Source organism: Zosterops lateralis (assembly GCF_965231275.1).
Source record: "Zosterops lateralis genome assembly, chromosome: 2".
NCBI lineage: Eukaryota > Metazoa > Chordata > Aves > Passeriformes > Zosteropidae > Zosterops > Zosterops lateralis.
In genome coordinates, this window is record NC_139763.1 from 84083942 (window position 1) to 84111258 (window position 27317).

Consider the following 27317-nt stretch of genomic DNA (forward strand, 5'->3'; position numbering starts at 1 on the left):
ATAAATGTAAATTGACATCTTAACAGTGCAAAATTATCAAAGTGCCCTGCTTTGAAGGGCTCACAATCTAATTGAATGCAAGACACAAAACTAGTGGAACTTGATGCATATTTGCAAGAGTAAAAACCAGGAGTTCCACACTTAGTACAGCAGCTATGTCTTTTTTTTTTTTTTCCTTTAAAAGAACATTCAGTATCAAAATTAACATAAATGTGAAAATTGGAGTGAGATAGAAAACTAACAAAAAGATGTCTGTTCAAGAATAAATAACTTCCAAACTCATACAAAAGAATCATTATATCACATGAAGGAAAACAAATCAATAACACAAATGCCTTTCTAGTGATGCAAAAAAATAAAATGGAATGAGATCAAATTGCCTTTATTTATTAGCAAAATAGGCATTATGGTCTTACATTTTCTCACATCCATGTTGGCATTTTTTAATTTAAGAACCTTTGTATTACACTAGAATATCTGAGTCAAAAAAAAAACGCAACATATGCTTTCAGGCAACAACATAAAATAAATTTCACATTTTGGACGTTAAACAACTGGGTCTGTAGATTTGCAAGCCTTGGGTTGGGGTTGGTTTGGTTAAAAGCACAGCTTAGCAGACACCCACCTGCAAGGCAGTGTTAACACAGTGCTCAACGCCCAGAACTGAACTGGAAGGTGCCTGGAATTATCCCACTACAGCATAATGCAAGATATGCCTATACTGCCAGGGGAGAGAAGAACATTTGAAATCTAAAAAGATTGGTTTCTGCTTGTGAAACCATAAATTATCCAGATTCCCTCTTTCCAGGAAACTCTACATGATACAATTCCCTGATAAATATGTTTTGAAGGAAGTATTAACCTCTTCAACCCAAAAGTGAAGACAGATTTAGGGACAATTGCACTGATTTGTTCTGGCAAAGTGCCACCAAAAACTCTTCTGGACCACATTCACTAAAGTGTAAATGTTTTCTTCACATATTATGTATGTTGATTACTACTGTCATCACCCATGAGGTCAGGGCAGCTTTGCTGGCTCTTTCTGGGATGAATATGGCAGGAGAAAACATGACCTTTATTTCTATTTTTATAATGCTGTTGTTTGGCACCGTGTTAATTTGCAGTAAATACAAGAAGATATCACAGTGAAATAGACCTTAAATACTTCTAAGAAGCAGGAACCTGGTATGACCTGACTAAAATAAGCATATCTAAGTAAGGTAGATTTTCTCATTTTGCTGAAGCAGGAACTGCAAAATCATCTTTTATCACACTGGGCCACTAGTTACAAATTCAGCTTTTTCTCCATGGTTACCCTCTGACATCTAGCTTGGCCATCTGGAACAAATTCAAAAGGAAAGAAGAGAGGATGAGAAGGAAAAAGATTATGCTTATAATGCAAGACACCACTGCTTCTACTGAGTGCAATATGCACTTAACAGGAATGGAGGAGAGGATGAACAGCTGCTTCTTGTGCTTGTATCAACACTATGGCTGCTTCCAATTCCAGTGACTAATAGTACAATAATTTATAACACTTTTTTCCCCACTAAAATAATGAATAGTGTTAATTTATAGCACTCACAGAACACAGTGTCAGCTCTCATAAATATATCAGATAAGAGATTTTTTGCCACTAAAATTTATGTGAGAGAATGAGACATCATCAAACTGAAGTGAGTTATAGTGTGGTTACCCTGTGTTTTGTCTATGGAGAGAGAGAAAGTGACAATTGTCCAGAAGACAATGCAGATCTTAGGTGTGCTAAAATGCCCTTTGGAGGTGGATGTCTCTCTGCTGACTAAAGCAAGCCTCCAGGACAAAAAGCTCGGCACCTTACCTAAATGAAGCAATTAAAACGGGATGGATCTACATCAAACATCTGAGAAGCACCAGAATAACAACAGGGCTGAAAGAGAGTATAAATGTCACTATTCCCAGTCCAGAGCCCACTTAGCTTTGCAGTGTGCATGCATATAACAAAGGCTGGTTCTGTATAATGCCTGCTCCTATAGTCCTTTTGTGGGCAAAATACTTCCCTGTTTCTCACAGCAGAAACAATGTCCAGCTGGAAGAAGCTCACTGCCATAAAAGCAGTGACATCTTTAAATCAAACCTTTGTGGTGAAAATTGGCACACTTTAGAGAGTAATTTTCTGACACTATTTTGTTTAACTCTTGCAAATCTAAAATTCTGCTTTCCACAGTCTGTAAACATAACTAAAATTTGCACTGCTCCCATTCAATTAACTGTAAAAATTGAGAGGTAGTGGAACAAAACTTGGAGGTGGCCTTTTAGCCATGTAGTTATTTCAGAATTCTTCAGCAACTGAAAGGACAAAAATCTTGTAATACCAATTACCTGTTACAAGCAAAAGAGAGAGAAAATTTCCAATATATGTTGGATTTGCTGTTATAGGATGTAAGAAGACTGAAACCACATCTGACATTTTTGAGCACAAAAAGTTTAATTTTTGTTAGCTAAAAGAAAGCTGCCAGTTTGAAAGAGAATTAGGGTATGAATGGGAGCTAGCTTTGTCTGGTCCTTCATGAATTTTGCTTTAGAAGTTCCTGCTGAGTTGTTTTTAGATCCTTTCCCCTCAACAGACCAGCCACAAAGTCAGCATTACCATACAAAATCCAACACTTCACAGAGCACATCTGTCAGATTTTTCTAAATGGCCCAGAAGTTGTCCACATGGGATCACACTGACACGTTTTAATTCTTGACATTGATGTACTTAATAAAACATGTCCTGGAAGGCATATTTTAATATGAAAGGAATGAAGCAAGAAGTTACTCCATGACAGAATCAGCACACCTCCATAAATGGGCTACAAGGTGGGGCGAGTCAAGATGGTATTAACAGCAGCCCACAGGTTTCATCCAAGTAAAGGTACAATCTCTCTCCCTTTGAGAGATGCAAAGTGGGATGAGGGCAGCACAAAAGCCAACACTCCTATCTCTGACTGCCTAGACACAGGGAGGCAAGGAGGATGACAGGGTTAGTCTTGAGGCACACGTGCAGCCAGGCACCCAGATGTGGGGGCTCCTGCCATCTCTGTGTGAATCACAAGCAGGGCTCTAAAACTGGAATCTGGTCTCCATCACAGAGGAGCATGCATTTAATTAGTTCTTTCTGTCACTGTGAAAGACATGAATGAATTACATTTTTGCTATTAACTATTCTGTTGATGAATCCAAAATATATGCAATTACAGATCTAAATATAGTCCCTTACAGTTAACAGAAATCAAGTTAAGTACCTCAGAAAGGGAGGGAGAGTAGACATCTAAACCCATGCAAAAATCTAACTTCACTTCTTCTATATGACAGTACTATCTCACTTTGAAGCGAAGCATTCCTCAAGAAATTCCATGATATTTCTATGAATTTTTCTATTCACAAATATCCTCATTTGCAAAAGTAAACTAAAAATCAAGCAAAAATAATGAATTTATTTACTTTTCAAAATTGTTCATCTCATTCCATCTCTAAATGGCTCTGTCCAAAAAATCATCCTGTAACTACAGTTAGATGCCTGTCTTGTGTGACTTAAAACTTTAGGTGTACTTCAAAATTAGTAATGTGCAAAAGCAAAGAGAAGAGCCCTTTGTTTAATTGTGCAGCAATAGTGCACCAATCCACACAATGTCTCACCCCATACCTAAAGGGAGTACATCCAACCCCACAGGACTCTCTGTAGCCCTTTCCAGCCTCGCTTTTTGCTGAGACTACCAGCAAGCAGGTCCAGGAGTTAAACAAAAAAGTGAACTCTGTGAACATTCCTGGGAATGTGGAGCCTCATTGCCCTCCACACTGAAGTGAGAAAAACAAAGTATTTTCACTCTAGCACATCTGGCAATGGAAATCAAGTACTGACACATGACCAGAACCAGAAACAAGCCTTTTTTTTTTCTCACATCCATATGAAACTAAAGCTTCCTATAAATTATATGAATTTTATTATTAAGAAAATTATTTTTTTGTCTAACTACTCAGGCCTGGACTTATAAATGCAAGATGGCAGGCATCACACCAAGCAGCAAGGTAAAGTGGAAATTAGGTGCAAAGCTATGTGAAATTTGAAGACTGGTATTAGATGTGAGAGCTATTTCAAAGATAAATTCCGAAAATGCTTCAGTTGTTTTTAGAAACACTCAGGACTGGCCAATGCGAAAGAAAGTAGGGCTTGGTAACAACTTCCAGTGATAAATATCAGTATGTTTTAATCCTTGTTTCACAGGTTTCTCTTTCTCCATACTGATTTTAGGAGAATATTTTAATCAAATCCAAAATAGCAGTGCAGAAAGAAGTGCTGACAAGGGGAGGGATAATCCTGTCCTCAATGCTGATACTGAAATATTTCTGCACAGCCTACAAGAGTATCCCACTGAGATTTCCACAGATGCCCTCGATGGAGAGGACAGTAGACATGAACTCCCAAATTCTCCCAAGAAAGGGAAAATAAGTCATCATCAGAAACACTAAACTAGCTGGCCAAGATCATAAAGCAGTCAAAACATCATAAAGCAGCTTTATGATTTTCTGGTCAAAATCATAAAGCAAAATTGGGAAAAAAAAACAACAAAAACCAAACATGGAAGAATCCCCTCAATCTCCCTAACATCCATAGGAGTAACAGGGATTACTTGAAAAAATAGCAATCTTTTTTTAAAAACAGTAGAATGTTTTGAGTTGCCAGTATGCTTTTAATTGCGTTTAGAAAGTTAAAGTCTATTGCATGAACTAGACAAATTAAGTCGTTCAAAATCACAATGAAGTTGCTGATTTGCCAACATTTTTAATCCTGCAATTTTCATGCTTAAATACATTCTTAACAATATCCTTTTAATAATCAAATACATTCACAGTGGCAACTTCATTCACTGACTGATATGACAATTTCAAGTATTTCAAGCGGGATATTTGGGTCTCTTGACTTTATATTTTAATGTTGCCAGAACACACATCCTGTAACACCAAAGAAGGTCATGCTTTGGTGTTCACTAAGACTGACCCAAACTGCCTGGAAGCAAACAGGAAATTCACAGATTTTTAAGGCCAGAAGGGACTGCTGTGATTGTTAATCTCACTTCTGCACAAAGGAGCCTGTAAGATTTCACTCCAAAAGTCCTGCAGCAAGTATTCGGAAACTGAATTACAGCTGAACACCCGGCACAGAAGCATCCTTACTGTAAATCACTTAAATCAGGATTAAAACTTAAATTATGAAAATTTAAGATTAAAATTTAAATTATGAAAATCAGTTTTCCTTCTGTAAACAGGTAGGATACAGAAGCCTCACCAGTACATCAGGGTGACATTTTTACAGCACAGCAGGATGAACTATTAAGAATGGAATTCCTCCACACACGTTTCCACCTTTACTACACACAATGGCAAGTGGTTCCATTAATGACAGTGCCATTCATTAAAATATTTCAGGTTTGAAATTTCATTTCTACGCTGTCATTTTTTAAAATACGATCACAAAATCCCGTTTATTGTTTTCTTCATTAAAATAATTTTAGCAATCGGCGTGGTTTATCATTATTTATACAGTAGATGTTAACTCATAACTAACGAAGTGTTATTCCTATAGGGAAGAGAATCCAAAGTCTCATCGATTACATGCTCATTTCTGTTTGTAACATTCACTTTTTGCCTTTTCTCCCAAATTTTGTATCATCAAATCCAGGCATATCTGGATAGATGAGCTGAATAAAAAAAAGGTTCACATGACCCTTGCTCTATTAGCATATTCAGAAACTTTAATTCAGTGTCCAATTTGCAAGAAACCAGAAATAACCTAAGGTCTGCGACTGTTTTCAGAGTAAGAATTTGCCTTCATAGGCTACTGAATTGTTGTTTGAACACTGGAAGCCACATTTTCCAAAGCTGAAAACACAAACTTGAGGTGAGAAGAGGCCAAATGCAAGGCTGTTTGTCTTTTCTTAAATGCTGCCATACTTACATACAGCCTTAAAGACAGTAGTTTTATATTGTACTAAAGCATGGAAATACAAGATAATTAAAACCACATGAGGAAAAAACCCCAAACATTCAAATCACCTTCAAAACACAGCTCTCATAACTTGTTTTTAAAATTAGCCTTGAAACTTTGCTATTTATTTATGCTGCTACTGGTAGCTGATGTTTATCCACCAAACATGTCACAAATAGATAACAGATTAAACTATGGTTTTAAAATTTATTAGCGTTTGTAAGAGAGGCTTCTCACAAAATTAAACATCAAGCTTTTCTTTTGGTGTCTGTTCAAAATCTTAGATGGCTGATCTTTACAAGAACACCATTTGAGGCCAAATTTGACATAAATCTTAAAACACAGCATAAAATTACTTTTAAAAATCATTACTTTAAGTCCACAGATTTTTCTCCCCATTTTTCAATGCAAAAGAAAAACGATTTCCATTCCCTATTAAAGCATTTTTAATTTGAAATTGTTAAGCACTAGAAATCAACACCAACACAATGAAGACGCAATATGAGATATGAAGCTTCATAGCCCACCTTTCTTCTTGACTGGCATTCTTCTTCCTACTTCTCTGAATCTGGTTGCAAGCACTTATTTACAGGTACTAACGAAGTACTACTGGAACACTCTGCAAGGTCAGGAACTGACTATCTATTGCAGAACACTTTTACAGTTCAGTAACGAAATGCAGCTTCAATCTTCATTCCTATGAATACTTGCTGTTCCCTTGGATTGGATTTCCGATGCTCTCCACAAACAAAAAAAAAAAGAAAAAAGGGAGGGGGCAAAAGAAGCTTTTTGATTCTTTTTTAAGAGATGCTTTCAATTTCTTTAAAATATATTTGACTCTATAAAAATACAAGAGCAAACGTTCCTTGGCAATATAAAACCTTATTATAACTCCTCTTCTGGCAGCAAAGTTTGAAAATTAAAAGATTTTATGCAATACAGTTAAGGCACAGTCCATCTCTAGGCTGCTGTCTCATACTCCACCTGTACAAGCTCAAAAACATATTATTTGCAGGACAAAAACGCCCAAGTAATCCAAATAAGGAGGAAGACAAAAACAATTGCCGAAGTGCCTCTTTAAGCTCCTTCACTTCTTGAATTAATTTTGCTAGCTATGTATTAGGTGTCTACACGGCAGACTGAAAAGATCCCTTTTTCCTCACCAGACAAGAGCCTTCAAATATCACCCTCTTACCCAACAGAAGTCACTGGGCAGACACTTTCATTTTTATTATCTGCAAGCCACCCAGCCTTACGGGCTTTAATGTCCCTCTGATCCTCCCATGTATTAAGGGAGAGGATTGAAAACGAGGAAAGCAATCCCTTGACCTGGAATTATTAAAGTGACAGTGCTGCCCACTGGGCACTTGGGCAAAGCGGATTGCTTTATCCTGGAGTCATTTACTTCATGCCATTCCTTCCCTCGCACAGCAGCAGCCACCTCGTGAAAGAGGAATAAGCACAGTTAGGAGAAGAGCTTCACAAAAGGCTCATTTTCAGAGATAATGAAGTATTAATGAAATAAAAAGCAAGCCATGAGATCAGTCCGGAGTTTCCCATTCAGAAGCGCAGCTGGACGGCTTCAGCATCAGCCTCTCTCTCTCTCTCCCTTTTTCTGGAAAAACAAAAAAGAGAAACAGAAACGGGATAGATTTTCCTCATCTACTTGGTTAAGGAGAAGTCTGAGACAGGCGGACAAGCCTCCCCTCCCCGCGGTAGCGAGTTGCTGCCCATGGTGCCCATGGTGCCCATGACGGGGCTTGGCCGAGCATCGTCCTCTCCGGGAGATGTGAACTGTGTCTGTGAGGGGACGGCTCTGCCTCGCTCTCCGCTGTCCTCACTCGGGATCTGTGGGGCTGGCCCCCCTCATCCCCTCCCTCTCCACCCTCCCCCGGTCTCCCGAAGGCAGGGGGCTCTGCCGGCCGCTTTCTGAGGCGGAACACGGCACGGAGGGCCGGCTGAGGGGATGGCTGAGGGGATGGCTGAGGGGATGGCTGAGGGGATGGCTGGGTTGGGGACTGGGATGGAGCGCGGGTGAACTGGCGGAGCCGGGCTGGGTTTAGGGACGAGGACAATCTCCCCCAGGCGTGCTGAGAGACAAGCGAGAGGCAGGAACGGAGGGATGAGGGAGGGGTTGGAGGTGGGGCGAAACGAGACGCAGCCGGGGCGAGGGGCGCTCGAAGGGGCGGGACGGGGAGGGAGCACAAAGCGCCGGTGGCGAAGGAAGGGGCAGCGGGCGATGCGGGGGCTGAGGAGGCGGGCGGGGAAGGGGCACGGGCTGTGGGGAGGGGGGTCAGCGGGTTACCCCGAGGACTGGGCCTCCCCGCAGCGAAGGGGGAGTCCCCGCGTCCCGGCCGCCGGTGCAGGGTCCGCTCAGCCCCGCCGCCATCGAGGAGCCGCCGCCGCCATCCGCCGCCCCGGCAACCAGCGCCGGGCCCCGCCCGCCGGCCCGCGGCCAATCTGCGGCCGCCATGCTGGGCCGCCGGCCAACGGCCCAATCACAGGCGGCCTCTGATGGCCCTGGGTCATGTGAACGAGCAAGATGGCGGCGCCCACGGGGAGGGCGTGGGGTGGGAGGAGCCATGTTGTAGGCGGCGGGAGCGGCTCGGTGAGGGCGGCGGGGCCGTGTCCGCCCGCACGGCTCAAGGTCGGGGCCTGGGCCCGCCGGGAGGTCAGCGCGGGGCCGGGACGGCGACTGGCAGTGGTGGGGTTTGGAGGTCGGGGTCGAGCCGCAGTTTCCCGGGGTGAGGATTCCGAGCCGGGCCCCGGCGCTTTGGGAGGGCCCCGGGAGAGACGCGTGTACAGCCGTGTACAAGGCCCGGGAGAGAAGGGCGCTTACAGCTCCGTGTCTGTGCGATCCCAGAGCACAGGTTTGGCCCGAAGCGATCCCGGGGAGATCCTGCCCGCTTGTCCCGCTCTCTGCGCTCCCGGATCCCGCCAAGCCCCAGCCGCAGCGGGCTCAGTCCCATAGGTAGCACTTAGGACACAGCCTGCACATTATAAAAGCAGCTTAAGGTAAGTGCGATTGGCAAAGTAAGTCTGGGAGAATTTCCTCTGCAGTAAAATGTGAAGGAAGAAAAGAAGCACTTGGATAACTAAACTCCAGTGTAACCAAGAGCTGTTCTAAAGGGTTGGCCCCAGGTGGCCACCAAGATGCTCTTGTAACTTTCCACCCCCTCAATGGGACCGGGAGAATAAAAGCTCAGGGGTTGTGGTAAGGATGGGGAGATCACTCACCAATTACCGTTACAGTCAAAACAGTAAACTTTGGAGAAATGGAATATATTGTCAATCAAATCAGAATAGGATAATGAGAAATAAAGCCAAATCCTTAAAACACCTTCCCTCCACCCTTCCCTTCACTCCTGTTTTTCTCTATGTCCTCCTCTGTCTTAGAAGCACAGAGAGACAGAATGGGAGTCGTATTCAGTTCATCACATGTTGTCTCTACCACTCCTTCCTCCTTGTACTCTTTTCCTTTTCCAGTGTGTGGTCCCTTCCATGGGAGACAGTTCTCCACAAACTTTTCCAACAGGAGTGCTTCCCACAGGCTGCAGTTCTCTATGAACCCCTCCACTGTGGGTCCCTTCCACAGGGTCAGTCCTTCAGCAGCAGTGTCAGTCCCCCCACGGGCTCACAGGTCCTGCCAGGACCCCACTGCAGCCTGGGCTCCTCTCCCCGTGTGGACACATATCCTGCCAGGAGCCTGCTCCAGCACAGGCCTCCCACTGCCTCACAGCCTCCTTTGGGCATCCACCTGCTCTGGCATGGGATCCTCCAGGGGCTGCAGGTGGATCTCTGCATCCCTGTGCTCCTCCATGGGCTGCAAGGGAATCTCTGCTCTGGAATCTCACCTCCTGCCCCTCCTTCTGCACTGACCTTCGGGTCTGCAGGGCTCTTCCTCTCACTCCTCTTTTCCAGCTACTGTTGTGCAGCAGTTTTTACCCTTTCTTCACTTTCTCCTACACACCACCACTGTAGTGGTTGGGCTTAGACTTGGCCAGCAGCAGGTGTGTCTTGGAGCCAGCTGGAACAGACTCTGTTGGACACAGGGGAAGCTCCTGGCATCTCAGAAGCTACTCTTGCATCCCCCTGCTATCAAAATCTTGCCACACAAACCCACTGCAACTGTATGCTTTTTGATTTGTGTCTACAAATAGGGATTTATTTGGTTGGGCTTTTTTCTTACAGTTCTATTTGACAGTTAAGTCAATTTAAACCTGGAGTATTGCCATGCAAAATAGGAAATGCATTTGTGATTCATAGTCTAAATGTTTATTTGAGTCATACTGAGGCTATGCAACTTTGCTTACATTTGTTTATTTTTTCCTTATGATTCAGGACTTCAAGATGACAGGAAGAGAGTTTCTTGAACTAGATTCTCCACAGCAAAGGCTAATTTTGGAAAGATTTAAGCGGATGGAAATCATACAAAAGATGTTCAATGAGCTTCCTAAAGCAGATCAGTAAGTGCTGGTAAAATAAATGAAGATAAGTGCATCAAACATTTCAAGTCTTGCAGGCTTTTTTTTCCTTATTCTTATATTACAAATTTTCCTTGCAGTTAAAAAATTATTTAATAGTGAAGATGCTTGTTATTGTCCAGAAAAGAAAACTTGTTTTATGTTTTTTCAATGTGGTTATTTCAGTGTTGGCTCTGGTTTCTGGCAGGTGCCCCCCAGTGCTTGGGGTTCTGGGATGGGAGATCAGCCCTGACTGGCTCTGAGCATTCTCACAGTCCTGTGTTAGAGCTAGAAAATATTCCAGGAAACTGAAATGTGATTCTGCTGGAGTCATCTTGTGTCCAGCAGGGCTGGCCTGAGGCCAGAACTGAGTGAGCATCAACCTGCTGGTTTCTGCATTTCATTCTGCACCGCTCCCTGTTTCAGGAAGGCAAAACAAAGGTATCCAGGTGGTGGTGGAGGAGTCAGCTGGAGTCCTGCAGGCTCACCAGCAGGGTTCTGTGCAGCACAAAGCCAGCTAAATGCCTTCTGGGCCTCACAAATGACCTTTTGGTTTGTGATACTGCATGTCACTGCAAAACCTTACTGGACCCGAGCTAGTTCTGTTAGGAGCTATTTGCATGTGTGTATCAGCTTGAATAAATCTTTTACAAATAAGAGCAATCAGAAGCTTATTTTATTGGTATTTTTTTAATAGGACTAAATTGCTGGCTAAACAAACTGCTGTTAGTCACACAGGGCCTCCCCACAGAGGTGAGAAAGAAAAAGTTGCAACTTTGTGTAGGATCTGCTGGCCTCAAGTTCAGTCTCCAAAACTCCTCCTTCCCCAGAAGAGCAGGGGAGGCAGATATCAGTAGTGATGTGGTAATGTCTGGATAGAAACTCTGGATTGCTGGGCCTTGGAAAAAAGTAGCTGCCAGTCACTGGCAGGACTTGGAGCTTGTATCCAGAGAGCTCACTAATGTCTGGAAAGGAAGAGCAAGCATGCTGCAGTCAAACTGAGTTCCTGTTTACCCTAGCACTTGTTTCTAACACTAGGGAGCTCAAACAAACAAAAAACTACAAACCCCAACTCTTCCATCCTCCTTTTCTTTTGTACAGTGTAGCAGTTCTGTACCTCACTAAGTAGATTCTGCTGGTCCTGGGTACGTTAATTTGCTCTGATTTGGATACATAAATATGCTGCTAAAATTTTAATCTCAGTCCTCCATATTTATTGATGTGCTTCCCTGTATCTCACTCCCTGTGATTGTAAAGGTAAAATTTGAATTTTCCTATTCAAAACAAGAAATAGTTGGTGTCCTTGATGACTGACATTTTTTGTGTTAGAAGTTTTGCAAGTTTAGCAAATACATCTCTGAAATGTTTCCGTATGATTTTTTTTTAGTGCTTAATGTTACTCAGCACATTAAAATGTAGAAGAATTTTAAGTAGATTGACTTGACTTTTTAAAATTATGTGTCTTACTGTATATATATTTCCTCATTTCTTTTCAGGAAACATTATCCTTAGAAACATGCTTATTAGGAGATCTTTAATGAAGTTTCCATTAACTATAAAAATGGGGGGAAAATTGTAGCAGTGACTTCTCAACTGTCACTTCACTCTTAAAGTGTGTGTAAAGTCAGACATATAACAAAGGATGCTGCACTGGCCCATTTTGCACCAGTGAGAGATTTACATCTCTTACCCTTTGTTGCAGGATTTTCAGAAGGGAACTGTAGTGTTGACTAAACTAAACTTTTTTACAGTTCTCAGTTGCTGAAACTTTCCTTCTTTCACAGGAACCTTTGTAATCATGGAAAATACTTCCTAGCAGCAAATTCAAGCTTATGTGGCTTAGCAGCAAATAATTTCTTCAGGAGCATCCTACATGTCAGAAAGGCTTCCTTGGTGTCTGCTTTGCCAATGGCTGTTATTCCATTTCTTTCAACAGCAATAGTTTATGAAGCTTTTGTGCATGACCCTTTATTTTCAGGTAAAAACCTCTTTATTCCTTTTTTTACTTTGAAAGGGCTTTGCTTTCTGTACACAATGGAACACCTTGCTCTTTGCTCTTAAACTGTTGTGGTCTTAAAAAACCTGTTTGTAAAGCAGAGTTTGAAAAACAGAATGCATTGGACAGCAGTGAGTTCTCGTAGTGGAGTGGGAAAGGAGGGATATATGTTTATATATATCTTTCTAAAAAATTCTTTTACACATCACTTATTTTCAGCATTTTTCACTCAAAGTCATATAAAAGTGACTGCAACAGAGCAGTTCAATTTCCCCTTATCTGTACAATTTCATTTGAAGGTCAACTTTCAAATGATAAATTGCTCATGGGTTGAGGTGAGAGGTGATTGTTTTTTGTTTTGTTTCATTTTTTTGTTTTGGGACTGGTTTTGTTGTTATTTTGGTTTGGGGTTTTTTTCTTGTTGTTTTTTAAAAGAAGAGTCCTCCTTTATAATTTTTTGCATACCTGTACAGTTTCCTTGCATACCTTTGAAGTTTCTGTCAAGAGCCTGTTTTCAGGTTCTTGCATGCAGCTTATAAATTGATGTGGTGGAGCATGTGTGGACCTTGCCAGTGAAATATTGTTTGCCATGCAGGTCAGCTGAACTGTGAGGTCTGTGCTGTGATGAGAGGAGGATTAGTAGGTGCTGTTGTGGGTGGTTTCTATCCCATTTTCCTGGCTATCCCCTTGAACGCCAGCCTTGCAGCCAGGTACGTCTTACTTACCTGCCACGTATTGACGGAAGTGTATTTATGGGTTAAATGTTCAGTTCTCAGGGTGAATTCTGTAGATATTTAATCTGTGCACACTTGTCTTCTTGTGGACATTTAGGATGTGGAAGGAGATTTACATTAAGGTCATCTAATTACAAAGTGAAGTTTGTAAGAGCCATACCAAAGTGAAATAAGATCTGCAAAGTGATCCGTTGGGAAGCCCTTGTCTTCAGCAGGAACTCTCCAAGTCTCCCAGGGTTTGCCTGAGTGTGTGCAGTAGTGGCTGCCACCCTGCCACCACTGAAGGTGGCTGGACAGCCAAGAGACTTCACTGACCCTGGGCAGTGCCCAGCAGCCAAAATCCCTGACAGGTGTCACTCTATGTAATTCAGAGCACAGCAAGGGCAGGGCCAGGCTTGGTGAGACCCAGGGCGTGGTCAGGATGTTCAAAAGCATTTATCCAGAGAGCTCAGTACCACCAGGTGAATTTAACTTAGGAGAAGGAAGAGAAAATTACTAGCTGCATAAATATTTATGTTAAATCTGGACACTTGCATGGAAAAAAAAATTAAGTTTCTACCATTGTTTCTGTTGTTCAGGTATATGTCAACTCCCTTGCCAGGGAAAGAAAATCTGCTACGCTACTGGGTCACAACTGCTCAGCCTGTCTTTAGAAAGATGAGTCTGGGTATACTGGTGCAGCTTCTCACTGGATTGTATCTTGCCACTAAACAGCATGGAATATATATCAAAATGCTGCTGCAGATGAACCGTAACAGGGATTCTGAAGAGCTACCTGAATGAAGTAAAGCAACTTTTCAATTGCTTTGGATAAGTAACCATAATAAACAAGAAAAAGAAGTGTTGGTGTGTCTTTTTAATACAAAAATGAAGTCTCTGCACTGGCATTTTTTTAAGTTTTGAACTTAAATACAGGTTAAACTTTTCATTATGCCCAGTTTAGTGTAAACACCTAAGAGACAGGTGTGTTGCTTTGGAAAAGGAGGCAAGAAAGCATTTATAGTGCCTACTTTCAGTTTGGTTCTAAGGTGATACTACAACTTTTCCAAGCTGTAAAAAATGAGTACTCTTGAAAAAGCTTTTTTCCTTCATAATGCAAACCATAGACATTTATATTTATATATATATATATATATTAAAAAAACACCCAAAAAGGGGGAAGATCAAGGCAAGGTTTTACTCGAGATTCCTCAAAGTCTGAGTCTTTTTCTCCCTTCCCTTTTCTCCATTCTGCTAGCACAAAACTTCTGTCACAAGATTACCCCTTTAACACTGTTAGATGGGTCACATGGTAGGGAACACTTTTATCATAAAGCAATCTGGACTGATAGGCGTGTCAGCCTTCCCAGCATATCAGAAAACCAGCCCTTGGCCTTATAATCATTTTGCCTTGAAATTAAGTCTTTTCCTGAAGGATGGCTGTGTCAAGAGGCCTTTGAGGGCTGCTACTGTTACTGGGGTATCTCAGCTACATCTAAGATCAGTGGCCCAGAGCAATGCATTTATGAGTTGGGTGTGTCTTCACATTGGTGGCTGTATGTTCTAGAACAATATAATTTGCAGCTCTCCTACTGCATGAGATATCTTTAGTATATTCTGCATACGGAGAGCTAAATCAGGAATTCTTCTACAGAAGCAATACTCTCAATCTGATGTATGGTCTAAACCTCTGTAGGTGGGGGTTGGCCTCCCAGGCAACAAGTGACACAAGAGGAAATGCCTCAAATGGTGACAGGGGTTTCAGTGATAGGCGCTTGGTGCCATGGTCTAGTCAAGGAGTTGGTGATGACTCGATGATCATTTGGGTTTTCCAAACCTAAGTGATTCTATTAACTGTAAAAGCTCTTCAGTCACTTCAATAAAATTCAAGGATCCCCAGAGATGCACGTGGAAATATTTATTAATGAGAATTAAGAATTCAGCATTGTGACCTTTAATTGAAAGGGGTTAAAATTTATGCTGAAATGCTGATTAAAAAAATATTGAAGGAGTTTCATCATCTTTATCTACCCTTTCCTTAAAAATGGGTCATTATAGCAGGAACGTGATACAATTCTTTCTCCATAACCAGCAGCAGCAGCAGCCTGATTTGTACAGGGAAGCAACAATACAGACTCCCTGTTGTTGTTAGGCAGAGATCACTTAGTTCTCCTTGATTCAAAGTGTGGCTGTGCCACATGGTGTTCCCATCCTAGTCTGCACCCAGCCAGCTTGGCCTTACCTTAATCACCCAGACTGGAGAATCTCATGGAGCAAGTATTTTACATGAGAGTGAACTGTCCTATCTCCGGAAGCCATCAGACTTTAACCAACAGAACCACTTACCTGTGACAATAAAAACATAAAATAAAGGTGTTATTGTGCAATAGTATCTTGAAGAATGACAGTGATTGGCTCAGTGATTATTGCAAGCATTTAACATGGTAAGAGTTAAAGTACTGTTAACAGATTCCACTGCTTATTAAAGGGTGAGATTCAAAAGGATCTTCCCTTCCATGTACTACTTTCATTTTGGTACAAATTGAAGTGATAATTATCCTCAGTCACCAAAATGCATGTTCTGATGTTCAGTGGTCTGACCTGGACAAATCACATCCTTTTAGATACTCATTTCTTAAAGTAAAAAGTGAAGACTGTATATTAAAAAAAAGTTACATTCCTCAACATTTTTAGCAAGTTGCAGAGACTGATAGTTTTTTCCAGCATCACTGATGAGCACACAGATTGCAAGCATGTACTTTACATGTTCAGCACTAGTCACATCAAAGGTCAGCTGAACACTCCTGCGACTAGAAACGTGCTGTGTTTGTGAACAAGGAAACTTCTTAATTATACCCTCTGTACTTCTCCTTAAACTATTGAGGGGAAATGTTCTCAGAAGTTAATCCATAAAGTCCGAAATGGTTTCAGAATTCCACAGGAGAGCAAGATACTCTCCCAGTTCTGGCATGCATGTGTGTGGAGGAGTGCCTACACGGGAGGCTGGGAATGCTCCTTCCATTCCCTGTTTCATACACAGGATCTGACCTGCCTCCTACAACCCCCAAGAACCAGTCCTGGGCCTCTGACAACTGTAACACACTCCCCACCAACACTGAGTGAGAACAGGTGTGAGTTGGATCCTTTCTTCCACCACTGTAGTAGAAACAAGCCAGGCACAGGCTACAGATCCCAGAGAAAGGACTTCAGGCTACTCAAGTCTGAACTACAGCCAAAAGAATGCAAAGAATGGCTACAGATAAGAGCCAACAGAAATATTAAAAAAAGCACCACTTTCATCTTCTAGATGCACCATTCTAAATGCTGTCTCAACATTACACTCTGTTCTACAGCTCCTGCAAATGACACCCTCATCCTCCTGGTACATGTGCAAGTCCTGCCCTTGGCATCTTCCTGCTAATGAGCACAGGCAGAGTTATTTCTCCACATCTGCACATCCCACTTAAACTGGGTGGAAAAATGTAGAATCAGCAGCTGGTAACGTGCAATTTTTGCACAGGGTTCTTTAAACAGAGTCCATTTGAACAGCTCCCATACCTAACATATCCTTCAGACATTTTACAGTGTAACTAATAGTAAATACAGCCCTATCACCAGAATATTGCTGATTCCAGCAGAAAACCTCTTAACTACTAACTCTAAAAAACATAGCATTTTAAAAACCAGTAAATGTACAAAAGGCCTTTGTATTTTGCCAAGATCCCTGTGTTTCACAGGGAAAACTGATTACAATTTTGACAAATGGCATGAGAAATCTGATTCTCTGCAAGTACCAAGAAATGCCAAGTGTTGGAACATGGGTCTCTGCATTTCCTTTGCTATCATCTCTCCAGACAGCTACAGACTACAGAAGCACCAATTTGTTTTTAACTCCCAGATGCTGCAAACTCTTCAGAGGAAAGAGAAGTTAATTCAGAACACTAGCAAGAATCACAGCACCAAAATCAAATTCCAAAGGACTAAAGGAGAACCGAGCATGAAATTGTTTCTTGTTTAAAAGCTAAACAATGTTCAAGTCACTGTGTTGGGGAAAAAAAAAAAGGTAAATGCAAGTAGCATAGCTGTGCGGCAAAACACTTGGCAGCACTTGGTTCTGTGGTACAATTTACCAAACAAGTTTCAGTGCTGAACAGGGTATTTCCTACAACTAGAGGCCAAAAAGGCAGTGCATGCCAGTATGCTTTTACATTTTTATGCAGTATTTTTTGTGAAATGCTCCTTTTTATCAAGCTGCAGACCACTTTCACCAGAATCCCCTCATGCTAGAAAGCCAGTGCACTATTTTAAACTGTCCTCTACAAATAAAGCATTTAAGATGAATAGAAATCTAAACATAAAGCAAAAGGCTCAGAGCACAGAATATTGAAAATGTTCTGTCCTTTCAGCACTGTCAAACCTTTGGTTTTTAACACTCACTCCGGTGTTTAGTGTGGAAATAGCAATTTGATCAAAGATTGTGATTCAACAGCATGTAATTAACCAGTCATGAAACTTCAGAGCCTAAAAATAGAATAGAAAGGAGGAAGATGCCAATAGACCACAGAAGGGTTTATCTAAGTATTTTACTCCTCCATGGTATATTGATCAAATATAGCCATATTAATAACAAATTAAGAACTATGAAATACAAGAAGTGCTGATTCTCAGAAGTAAAGCTCTAAATGCAGTTCAAGGAGTAACACCTTTGTGCTGTCCTCACAAAATTACCTTTAAAGACATATGAGCAAGAACATTCCTCCTGCATACCCTGATCCATTTTATCTTGTTTTCCAGTTGAGGACCCAGAGATACCAGCAGCAACATTTTCCCCTTTCTGTTTTACCACTTTGTTTAATGAACCAAGTCATTCATGAAAAGAAAAAGATGAAAAAACATTTGAGCCCATAAACTGAAAGATCAACAAGTCTGATTTTATTATGATATTGTATTCTTATCTGAATGGCACAATTACAAAGAAACATTTACAATATATTTTCAAGTATTAATTTATGTCATTTCAAGGCTTTCACTTCAAAAAGCTACATTAATAATACACCATACAGATAGTACAGTTGGTTAGAGTTTCAAATAACTTCCTCCCTTCTATTTGGTTTAAATATGATTCAGTAGGCACTAGAAATGCCTGCAGCCACTGACTCTCTTGGGACTTGACCTTGTTCTTGTACCATAACACACCGTTTTGCATGTCAGAAAATCAGCTGCTCTCAGACACAGCCACAGGTCGTGTCACAAGAGAGCATTGTGCAGGTTCACAGCAGAGGCCAGAAGAACTGTCCCTGGCCCTGCCATTCAGAAGTGATGCAACAAGAAAGAATGCATATTTAAATTAACTTAAAAAACACTCCTACACTGAAGTAACCGTAAAAATGCCACTGGAACATCCCATGCTTGCTACATTAGCGTTTCTCTTTTCCTCAAGCACATTAAAACTGCAAAATAAAGCACGTTCATGAAGTCTGAGCTAGGCAGGTTGAGATTAGGTTGAATCTATATTATTTCCATTTTGCATATCAGTCAGTGCAGGTCCTGGTGGTTAACTCTGACTCCTCTGCACTGGTTAACCCATAACCCATCAGTTACAGCAGAGTCACCCAAGTTAAGACTGAAACTTTGAACAGCCCTGTTGATGCCCCCACAGAGGTGTAAGGTCACACATATCCCACTAAGTCTCTTTTGTGCTGGCAATATCCCTTGAACAGATGGAATTCTGCATACAGTGGAGTAAAACCTGGTTGGCAGAATATTGCCTTTTAAAAAAACATCATCTTGAATGACAGTAAATAATCCCAGCATTCAACTTTTTTTTTTTTTTTTTTAACCAAAGACAGCAAAAGCCCTGTTACCTCTTTATTCTCATTTCTTATACTACCTTTTAAAATAAAGCAGGAAATGTGGCCAGCAGCTGGTCCCGTCTCTTCTGCCCCAACACAGCTGAATCCACTTTAGCATAAAGAAAAACAAGGATGCTAAATACACATATACTTTATCACACAGTGATGTTTCACAAAGAAAAATCAAACTCCTTTTCTACTGATGAACACGTGACAGGGTCTAGCACCAATAAGGCAAATGACTGGGAGAAAATGCTTTCACCTACTTAGCCTTAAACACAACATTTAAGGCTTTAAGAAAGAAGACTTCAGGAATGATAAATAGCATCTTTTGGAGTTTTTTTAAGAAATTAATAAATGAAGATGTTTTAGAAAAGTATTCTTTGTGAAACCTCACTTTACATATTATCATTTTCACAGTCCTTCTTCCCCCAGCTGACATACATTTAAACAACTAAACATTATAATACAACTGAAAAAAGAACCCACTCATCTTCTGTGATAGGGAGAAACACTGACTAGTACAAGAAAGCACACACTATTTGTTTGTCAAACTATTTATCCTCCTATCTCAGGAGCAATTATGGAGCATTTTTCATATTATTAGCCTCAAGATACATTATTTGCTCATCTCCAAACTGTGCTTAATTATATCTGGTTATAGATTTCTGGATGCTGTAAGAGGCTAAATTAAGAACCCTACAGTAGAGTTAAGCACATGCATATACATGCAATATTTTTAAAATTTAAAGCTACTCTGAAGTAACATAGGAATTTTAGTGTGCATGGGCACAGAGATTTACTTATGGGAAGGCAAAGTAAAGTTACTCTGATGCACTGACTCTTCAAATCTAATTCTCCTTAGAGGTCCATGCAAGAATGACTCCTCTATGTGAGGATTCCTCTGCAGAGATTTAACCAGTGCTCAGGCTGTTTCATTAGGCAAAACTCTGCATGGTGCGTTAGAGCAAGCTGGAGAAGGGCTTTTGAAAGGTACCGTGAATCCCCAAGACTAGACAGCATTTTAAACCAACAGGTCAAAAATTCCTTTTTTTTTTTTTTTTTCATTCAAAAGGCAATTTACTTAAGAGATTTGGGACAGTTCCCTGTAACAGAAGGCTATAAATGTCACATCCCCCTTATTAGCATGTTTTCCTTTTTCAGCTCATCAGATACTTGGTGTAATAGGAAATTTCTATTTCAAATGGCGTGAATATTTTTTTAAAAATTTAAAATAAGCTCCTGCATTGGCTACTATGGAGCCAACATATTTGTTTCAAAAACTAAACCAGGAAAACAGCTAATGAGAATGATGTGATTGTAACCTTTACTATTAGTTGTCATCCAGAGCTAGAAACATTTTGGCAGAGCAGGCCAACGACCAGAGCAATCATTTTCTGAACCAGTCATTAGGAGACTGGGATAAGCAAAGCTGTCTGATACCACATTATGGGAATATATTGATCCTTACCAGGTTGCGATGTGGAAAACGACTGTTCTTTAACCCCTACACAACGGAGCCTGGCAGGGCAACCACCTAAAAGAGAAACTGTCAGAGAGGTTTTAATAGTAATGTATAACTGAGATGCAGTACAATTTTATATGCATGCTTTCTTTTGCCGATCATTACTATTTTCTTAAGTCTGTCCAGTGACGATGCCATAATGGAGTTTTTGTTTGGTTTTTCTAAGCAAGCATTTTCGGCTCCTCAGGATAAGCAGGCTAGACATTATCTGACTCCAGACCAGGCAGTCAGCATTATCTTTACTGCGAAGCGGAGCCGAGCGCACCTTCATGCATCAAGTCATGATCTTTTCACCCAAGTGCTGCGAGCGGGCTGTGGCGGCCCCTCGGCGTGTGCGCCACGCGTGTGTCAGTCCGCACGGCCAGTGTCGCACCGCTGCCACACACAGCTCTGCGCGACTCCCGGCGCCACAGGCTCACACCACTACCGTCCACACGCCACAGGCACGGCGCCCCGAACCGAGGCCACCGGCCGGCTCCCAACGTGCCGTTCGAGAGAATTTTTTTTGTTACCCTGGCCGCTTAAGTAAGCGCCAGGTTCCCCTCCTTCGCATCTCCCCCAACACCACCCCATCACCACTGCATGGATCCTTTTCCTCCGCACCATCGCCTGCTTCCTCCGCCGCCACGCGAGGCCCTGACGGGTGAGAACCCCACGAGTACTTGCAGCAGGTACTTGACCCTACATTTTGAAGGAGGCCGCCGCCCGCCGAGCGCAGATGGAGCAGAACTCCACCGACACCTGGTCCCGGTCCACGTGCAGGCAGATCCCGCCGGGGGCCGCCCACTCCTCCTCGGCCTCAGTCCCCACCGGCGCCACCTCCTGCAGGCCGCGGGGCCGGGCGCTGGGCAGCGCGTAGTCGTGGTCGCTGCTCTCGCCGGCGGGCTGGAGGTGCTGCTGCTGCTGGCGGCCGCCCGTGTCCCTGAAGAGGCTGGTGCCGAGCTGCAGCCCGCCGGCGCGGGTGCCGGCCAGGCGGCTCAGGAGCTGCCCCAGCGCGCTCTGGTTGGCCAGCACGGCCCGCAGGTAGCCGCTCTCCCGCTCCAGCTCCCGCAGGCGGCGGCTCAGGCCGCGGTTGCGGTCCCGCAGCTGCCGGTTCTCGGCGGCCAGGCCTTGCAGGCGGCTCTCCAGCCCCAGCACGTACTGCTTTTTCTTCAGCCGGTTCAACCGCGCCGCCGCCGCCGCCTTCAGCCGGCTGCCGGCCCCGCCGCTCCTCCGCCCGGGCGCCGCCGGCCGCGGGCCCTGGCCCGGCGCGGGCCGCGGCTCCGGGTCCCCGCAGAAGCAGCCGCTCAGCTCCGCCTCCAGGTCCCAGTCCGGCCGGGCCGCCTCCAGCAGGTCTCCCAGCTCCAGCCCCGGGAACCAGTCCTCTTGCTCCCACACCTCCAGCGCGCCGCCGGGCGCCTCGGCCTCCTTCTCCGGCCGCCGCGGCTCCGAGGCTCCCGGGGGCTCCCGCCGCGGCGGCGGCTGCGGTTTGGGCCGCGCGGGGCCCGGGTCCCCTTCCCCGCCGCCATCCCGCCCTCTGGGGGCCTGCCCCGCTCCGGCCAGCGGCCAGACGGCGCCCGAGGGGCTGGTCCCGCCGGCCGAGGCCGCCAGCAGCTGCGTGAGGCTGTGCCGCATGGCGGGACCGCCGGGACCGGACCGGACCTGCGGGCGGCGCGAGGCGGCGGCTCCCGCCGCGGGGCCTGTCGGGAAGCGGCGCGCGGGGGAGAGGGGGTGTGTGGAAGCGCCTCGCGACTGCGCCTGCGCGCGGCAAAGCGGGAATGGGAATGGGGAATGAGGGGCGGGAACTGTCTCAGAATGTGGAATAGGTAAACATTTCCTTGAGAGGACGGGCTTTGACGTTTGATCTCTGTGTACTTTAAAGCCTAATCAACGAGGAGGGAGGTCCCTAAAACAGAGCAGCCAACAGGCTCCAAGGGATCTCCACGTGTTAGAAGGACAAATTAATTGTCACTGGAATTGTCTTCTTAAGGTTTAGGGCTCGACGTGTTTCAGTGACCTCAGACTTGGGGGGAGGTTAACAAAGCTTGGGAAGAAGGACACAAAAAATGCAGAATTTACGGGCCACAAGGACATCTGGCAGAACTCCCACGATAAGGGATAAATTAATAAACCCAACTCGGAAACTGCGCTAAAACGTAATTCCAACACGGGGATATCCCAACCACCAACGCATGGACAGCCGACCCAAAAAAAGGAGGATTGAGCATGCAAACTAATTAGGAAGAGAGCATCATTGACTGATAGATACATCATTAACTGATACTAATTAATAGGAGAACTAGGTAACTTGTAGGTTGTAACACCAATTCTCCTGTTTGCTAAAATGTATGAATTGTAAAAGGTTTTGATAGTTGGTGTGTTTGCTTTGTGGAACACCACCGAGCACCCAGGGTTGTGCTGCTCTGAAATAAACCAATGTCTCACATGTGTAATTATTGGCTTGTTGCAGACCAGGTAACAAATCTGATTTTTGTGGACAGCAGGGTGATGGGTGTGGGGGCTGCAGGTGTGAGGGAGACGGGTGTGTTGGGGTTATGAGAGGTGCACAGGAAATGTGGGTGTACAGGAGGAGTGTGTGTGATGAGGGGTGAAGGAGGGAATGGGGGCAGTGACAAAGGGTTTGTGTGTAAGAGAGTAGGGGGGAAGGTCTCTTAGACATTGCCAAAGGGTGGGAAGGGGGATGTCCCTGAGCTGTGGGGAATGTGGGGTCTTTGCCACCACACCCCATGGCTGGGGCTGTTCCTTCACACAGCGAGCAGGTGTCCTCTGCTCCTCTGCCCAGCTTTAGAGTATTTACACACCTGGTGTCAGGGTCTCTTGCAGTGACTGGAGGGATACAGATGCTGCTCGTTGCCTATGGACTAATCCAAAGAGAGCAGCCAGCTCTCAGACCAGGGGTGTAGTGTGTAAGGTGAGTCAGTTGGCCTTTACACTGTAGCTGCCAGCACTGAGATTAACTAAATGTGGGGTGGGCACCTCGGGGCAGGAAATATGGTTAAAATGTAGGAGAACGTGGTCCATAAAACACATGTGGGATGACACTTGTAGGAGCCAGGATCAGAAGAAATGCTGTGGTTTGTCACACAGCAGGTCATAGAGCAATACTTCTCACTTGGCTTTGTGTGGGTTCAAGGACAGTCCAGAGAAGTTCAGAAGAAAGGCTGTAGCAGCTGCTGCTTATGTAGAGTCAGAATCACAGAATGGTTTGGGTTGGAAGGGACCCTAAAAACCACCTAGTTCCAACCCCCCTGCCTTGAGCTGGTAAACCTTTCACTATACCAGGTTGCTCAGAGCCCCATCAACCTCACATTGAACACTTCCAGGGATGGGGTCATCCACAGCTCCTCTGGGAAACCTGTGCCAGAGTCAGAAACCACATCTGCTTCAGCCAGTCCTTGAGACAAACTGGTCACTGGCCTCCAGACCTCTTGCTTCTGGTCATTTCTGTAAATGACCTCCAGAGATAACAAGTTTTTTTTCCATGCTGTGGCTTATAGATACTCAGGACCAAGAAATACTCAGTCCATTACCTAAATTCTTGAGTTATCCCAAGGCATAAGCATGTGGCAAAGAACTTCAGGTACTCTGGCAGCAGCTGCCTACAGCCCAGGTGGAGAATGCCATTTTGCTCATCATGGTGGTTGTTTTGGGGGTTTTTGGAGGGTTTTTTTTTGTTAGAGACTTAAAGAGCAGGAGCTGAAACTCAGCAGCAAAAAACTTCCTTCTTGCCTAGAAGACTAGCAAGAGAGTGGGAGGTCTCTCTATCCTACAGTGCTGACAGGAAAGATTTTTCTTTTTGTCAAAAGCTGCCAGACGTGCACAAAATAGAAGAGTCTATCACTAATATTTATCTGCAGAAAAAAGCTAGAAACAGGGAAAAAAAAAAAACTGGTGGAACATACTTCTGTTCCAAAGAACAGATTGAAATCACCCAAAAGACTTGACAATTTATTCCGAGCTGAATGGAGATATAAATACTACTCTGGCATTAAATACGGTTTAAATGACTGCAGAAATCTGTAAGACTACTAGAAAACTATAAACAGTAATTTGCTTGAGAATCAGAAGTTGTATGATATTATTGGATTACCTGTTAAGTTCCCGAATTTAGAGAATTGCAGAGATATTGCAAGGTAGGATTTCTTTCTTGGAGTCTCAGAGCCTCTAATGTGCCCAGCCTCTATTGAACTTCAAAGCAGAATCAAATATTAAAGGCTAAGAGTTTGAGCCTTTGGTCATCTTGAAAAATAAAGTGATTTTAACCAAAAAAAAAAAAAAAAAAAAAAAAAAAAGAAAACCTATGACTCAGCAGAGGTTAGCACTAAATAAATCAAATTCATATTTTATGTTTTCCACCCTAATCATTCATGTCACAGGTTTGACTGGTTCAATGATCCATGTTCAGATTTAAGAGTGTAGTGATTTACTTTCATAAAAGTGTAATGACAAAAAGGCAACGGAATGGTCAGTGGAGGAGGGTTTAAACTGGTGAGGACGGTATAAAGAAACCAGAGGATGGTCCCATGAAGAGATACAACATTCAGGGGTGTGTTACCATAGAGGCACCTGTTGAGGAGAGCAGAGAAAAAACTGCAGTTATGCAACAAAATGGCGGAGTTTGACATTCAGAGCTCTCTCTTTAGTCAGCAAATCCATACTGTGCTTTCTGTAAGCCTCAAACCGCAGCAAGAGTTCATCGTACGCCTGCTTGCTGCGTTCCAGCTGTCCTTGGAGCTCTTGAACCTTCAGATCTTTGTTTACTGATGCTGCCTCTTTCTTGAGGCACCTTCCTGCTCTTTGCATGGCTTCTTCTACAGTCTCTAGCTTCTCCTCCAGCTTCTGAATCTCCTGTTCCTTATCTTGCAGAGCTTTGCTTCTCTCCATGGCCAGGTTCAGTAGCTTCTCTTTCTCTTCATGTGCCTTTTCCAGCTTGGCCTGCAGCTCGCTGCTCTGAGCCCTCTGCTGACTCTCTATCTGCTCAGCCCTTGCAGCAGCTTCTCGGTGCCTCTCCTGTAGGAGTTGCAGCTGCTTCTTCAGTGAATCCACCTCCTGGGTGTAGGCATCTGCTTGCTGGCTCTGAGCTTCCAGCAGCTCCTCCTCTCGCTCCTGGGCTCTGTGACTCTCATAAGCATATTTCTCCTGCAAGGAGCATAACTGCTCTGAGAGCTTCCTTGCCTGGGCCGCCAGCCGGAGCACTTCAGCTTCCTTCTCCCTCACAGCCTGGCTGAAGAGTGCTTCCCTGTCCTGCCGCAGGCGCCTGTTCTCCTCCCACAGCTGCATGTGCTGTTTTTTGTGCTCATTTTTGAACTGAATCATCTTTTCATGGTTTTTGACCAGGTCCATGAAGCGTCCCTCCAAATACTGAATACGCTGGGTCTGGGTTTTCATTTTCACAGCATCCTCTGCTCTCAGTTTCTCCAGCTCCATGTTGAGCTGCTCCAGGTCTCTGCAGCGTTCATGTGTGTCATCCACTTTCTTCTTCAGTATAGAGACAAGATGTTGATGCTGTTCTAGGTGTGAAAGCAGCAATGCCTCCTCACTCTGCTCCTTAGAGTTCTCACAGAGTTCCTCCAAACCTTTTGTCAGATCTTCCATGTCTTTGCCTGTCCCTGGCTCATCTGTGGAATCAGCCATCCCTCTCCTGTCTCCTAAGCCATGGAGCCCCTGTTTCATGCGAAGACAAGATAAAATTTTATAGTGGCTGCTTCTGTTAGTGACACATATTTAAACAGTGGCCAGTGATTGTGTGGCCAACATTGCTGCCATAAGCTGGTGGCGTTTCTCTGGAAGTCCAGAGAAACTGATGTGGGGGAACAGGACCTCCCAAAACCAATGTCAGCCAGCAACCACACAGGCCTGCCACCCTCCCCCTCCTCTGGTTCAGAGGCAGGCACACTGAGACTCAAGGATGCCAGACTCCAAGAATGTGGGCTTAGTATTTATGCAAACCTATTCATTTGCTGATGACTAGCTTCACTAATCATTCCTCCCGAGGCACTGCTGTTGTAGCTACAAGAACTGCCATTATATTTAGGTAAAAAGCCTGTAAATGATAAAGCTGTAAATAATTCCTTACGCAATGCTTTTCCTCTGCCTTTCTTTTCTTCTACAGCTCTATATTGTAACTGCAAATAAAACATGGAGGGTTACGTCAAACTTCTAATTGATTTACAAGATTTCTATGATAGTATGTTTCTTGTTAAAAATAACTGAATACCCTTATCCCATGCTTAGAGATTTATGAATCAAATAAAAGATCTATACAATGTTAATCATTAGTGAGTGCTCTGTGATGCAAAGCCTCTGTGCCTGGAGAAACAGTTCTTCACCTGAGTTTTCACACTGATCTGCTGAATTATTTTAGGCATGTAATTTTTAAAATCTGGTTCTTCATGTAAAAATAAGGAAAATACTTATATTATATATGCACCAAAATGGTTATTGGTGCTGAATCACACAGCATGCTACCCAGACATTTGAAAAATTACCCTAAAACTCATCTACAAGTTTTTCATTTGGATGCAGACCTGAAACAACATGCTGATAATCAGGTTTTGTGACTTACGAGCTTTGACTGGAGGTAAAGATAGGATTGGAAAGAGTCAGCTTAAAGCAAGAATGAAAGATAATGTACAACAAAAATAAACAAACACCTGTGAAGCACAAAGAATTTTGGAGCTGTGTAGTAGCAACTGCAGTACAGACACCAGTTCTGTCTCCACCATCTTGCACTCTCTCACTGCTGCTCCTACTTTGGATCT

At 43.6% G+C, this 27317-nt stretch overlaps 4 protein-coding genes across 14 annotated transcripts in view; 1 reads left to right on the forward strand and 3 right to left on the reverse strand.

Moving 5' to 3' along the window:
- Positions 1 to 8419, reverse strand: part of DLG2 (discs large MAGUK scaffold protein 2) — a 986985-nt gene extending 978566 nt beyond the window's left edge. For all 5 annotated transcript variants that reach the window (XM_083854323.1, XM_083854322.1, XM_083854321.1 and 2 more), the window contains exons 1-2: positions 8313 to 8419; positions 6535 to 7622 (exon numbers count right to left, since the gene is read on the reverse strand). In XM_083854323.1, the coding sequence (XP_083710449.1) occupies positions 6535 to 6553 (19 nt within the window). In that variant the 5' untranslated portion in view covers positions 6554 to 7622; positions 8313 to 8419. The remainder of the gene's footprint in view (positions 1 to 6534; positions 7623 to 8312) is intronic.
- A 125-nt stretch (positions 8420 to 8544) lies between these two features.
- LOC310905854 (transmembrane protein 126A-like) lies at positions 8545 to 14040 on the forward strand. Of its 4 annotated transcripts, XM_083854622.1 has the most exons (6): positions 8545 to 8654; positions 8871 to 9022; positions 10349 to 10473; positions 12255 to 12448; positions 13062 to 13176; positions 13779 to 14040. In XM_083854622.1, exons 3-6 carry the CDS (start codon positions 10358 to 10360, stop codon positions 13981 to 13983), a joined length of 630 nt encoding a protein of 209 aa, XP_083710748.1. In that variant the 5' UTR covers positions 8545 to 8654; positions 8871 to 9022; positions 10349 to 10357; the 3' UTR covers positions 13984 to 14040. The 4 variants fall into 4 exon arrangements, with proteins under 4 accessions (XP_083710748.1, XP_083710746.1, XP_083710747.1 ...); XM_083854620.1 differs by lacking the exon at positions 8871 to 9022 and having other exon boundaries at positions 8545 to 8678; XM_083854621.1 differs by lacking the exon at positions 8871 to 9022.
- A 1095-nt stretch (positions 14041 to 15135) lies between these two features.
- Positions 15136 to 22170, reverse strand: CREBZF (CREB/ATF bZIP transcription factor; the record flags this gene model as incomplete). Of its 4 annotated transcripts, none has more annotated exons than XR_014589377.1 (4): positions 15136 to 15525; positions 19070 to 19140; positions 20503 to 20580; positions 21242 to 22170. XR_014589377.1 is itself a non-coding variant. In XM_083855458.1 (3 exons), the coding sequence occupies 2 exons, from the start codon at positions 22168 to 22170 to the stop codon at positions 20532 to 20534; spliced, it is 978 nt and encodes a 325-aa protein (XP_083711584.1). In that variant the 3' UTR covers positions 15556 to 19140; positions 20503 to 20531. The 4 variants fall into 4 exon arrangements, 1 of the variants encoding a protein (XP_083711584.1); XR_014589378.1 differs by having other exon boundaries at positions 17908 to 19140; XR_014589379.1 differs by having other exon boundaries at positions 19070 to 20580.
- Positions 22171 to 25145: 2975 nt separating this feature from the next.
- CCDC89 (coiled-coil domain containing 89) lies at positions 25146 to 26040 on the reverse strand (the record flags this gene model as incomplete). Its single annotated transcript, XM_083855252.1, has 1 exon — positions 25146 to 26040. A coding segment is annotated over one exon (888 nt), but the record flags the coding sequence as incomplete, so codon positions are not given.
- Between the last annotated feature and the right edge of the window lie 1277 nt (positions 26041 to 27317).